The 1277-nt window shown below is 25.9% G+C and overlaps 1 protein-coding gene across 1 annotated transcript; it reads left to right on the forward strand.

Annotated features, from left to right (window-relative positions):
* Positions 1–45: 45 nt before the first annotated feature.
* EIN_480280 (serine/threonine protein kinase HT1, putative) lies at positions 46–768 on the forward strand (the record flags this gene model as incomplete). Its single annotated transcript, XM_004257872.1, has 1 exon — positions 46–768. One exon carries the CDS (start codon positions 46–48, stop codon positions 766–768), a length of 723 nt encoding a protein of 240 aa, XP_004257920.1.
* Positions 769–1277: the final 509 nt, after the last annotated feature.

Raw genomic sequence — 1277 nt, forward strand, 5'->3', positions numbered from 1 at the left:
GTATATAAAGGCACTTACAGAGGAAATGTAGTAGCAATAAAGCGCATGAAAAACATTTATAATGACGACGAGAGTATGGACGAATTTGAGAAGGAAGTTGCCATGTTAGACAAATTTAGAAGTGAATATATCGTCCATTTTTATGGTGCAGTTTTTATACCAAATAAGATCTGTATGGTCACCGAATTTGCTCAATTTGGGAGTTTACAAGACTTGATGAGAATTAAAAAGTCTGAGGAAATCGAGATGAAATTGCGAATAAAAATGTGTTTGGATTGTGCACAAGGAATTTTATATTTACACGAAAATGGGATTTTACACAGAGATATAAAACCAGACAATTTCTTAGTGTTTTCAATTGATTCTAAAGATGGCGTAAACGCGAAATTAACGGATTTTGGAAGTGCAAGAAATATTAATATGATGATGACTAACATGACATTCACAAAAGGAATAGGAACACCAGTATATATGGCGCCTGAAGTGTTAAGAAGAAAAAAATATAAAATGCCATGTGATATTTATTCATTCGCTATAACTATGTTCGAGGTCTTCGGATGGTGTATGGCTTACCCATTCACTATTTTTAAATTTCCATGGAAAATAGCAGAGTTTGTTATATCAGGAAAAAGAAGAATAAAGCCTGAAGACATGCCTATGCAATGTTTTGAATTGATTAAAAAATGTTGGGAAGAAAAATACACAGAAAGATTATCTGCAGGTGAAATTGTTGAAAATTTAAAACTTTTGTATGAACAACTAAATTAAATTATGTTTTATTTATGTATATTTTTATTGGCGATAATTAATGAAACAAAAATTATACAAAAAGATATAAACAAAAAATATAAAATAAAATTGCACATAAAATTCCTTTTTTAATAATTTTAGATTATTTAATTGTTTTACGGTGTGGTCACTCTGACACAAAGTGACCACACTGTTTCCACAAATCAAAGTCTGACTTGTGAAAATTTTACCTTATGCAAAACTTATATACACATTAATTAATTCAAAAAACTATTTTCATATTTAAAAGTGAAATAAATTTTGGTGTTTTTGGTTAATTTTATTATTAAATACTTTTTTATTAACTTTTCAAAAATTTTCAATAATTGACTCAATTTAAATGATAAAAATCAACTTAAACTATTTATAGATTATCAAATAATAAAAATAGCAAATAATTGTTAATTTTCTTTAATTAAAATTATATTATATATTTATTATTGTTAATAGTTAAATAATTATGAAGTATATAGAATTTATATTTTTTT

Source organism: Entamoeba invadens, assembly GCF_000330505.1.
Source record: "Entamoeba invadens IP1 unplaced genomic scaffold scaff_1105074726521, whole genome shotgun sequence".
In the NCBI taxonomy this organism is placed as follows: Eukaryota; Evosea; order Mastigamoebida; family Endamoebidae; genus Entamoeba; species Entamoeba invadens.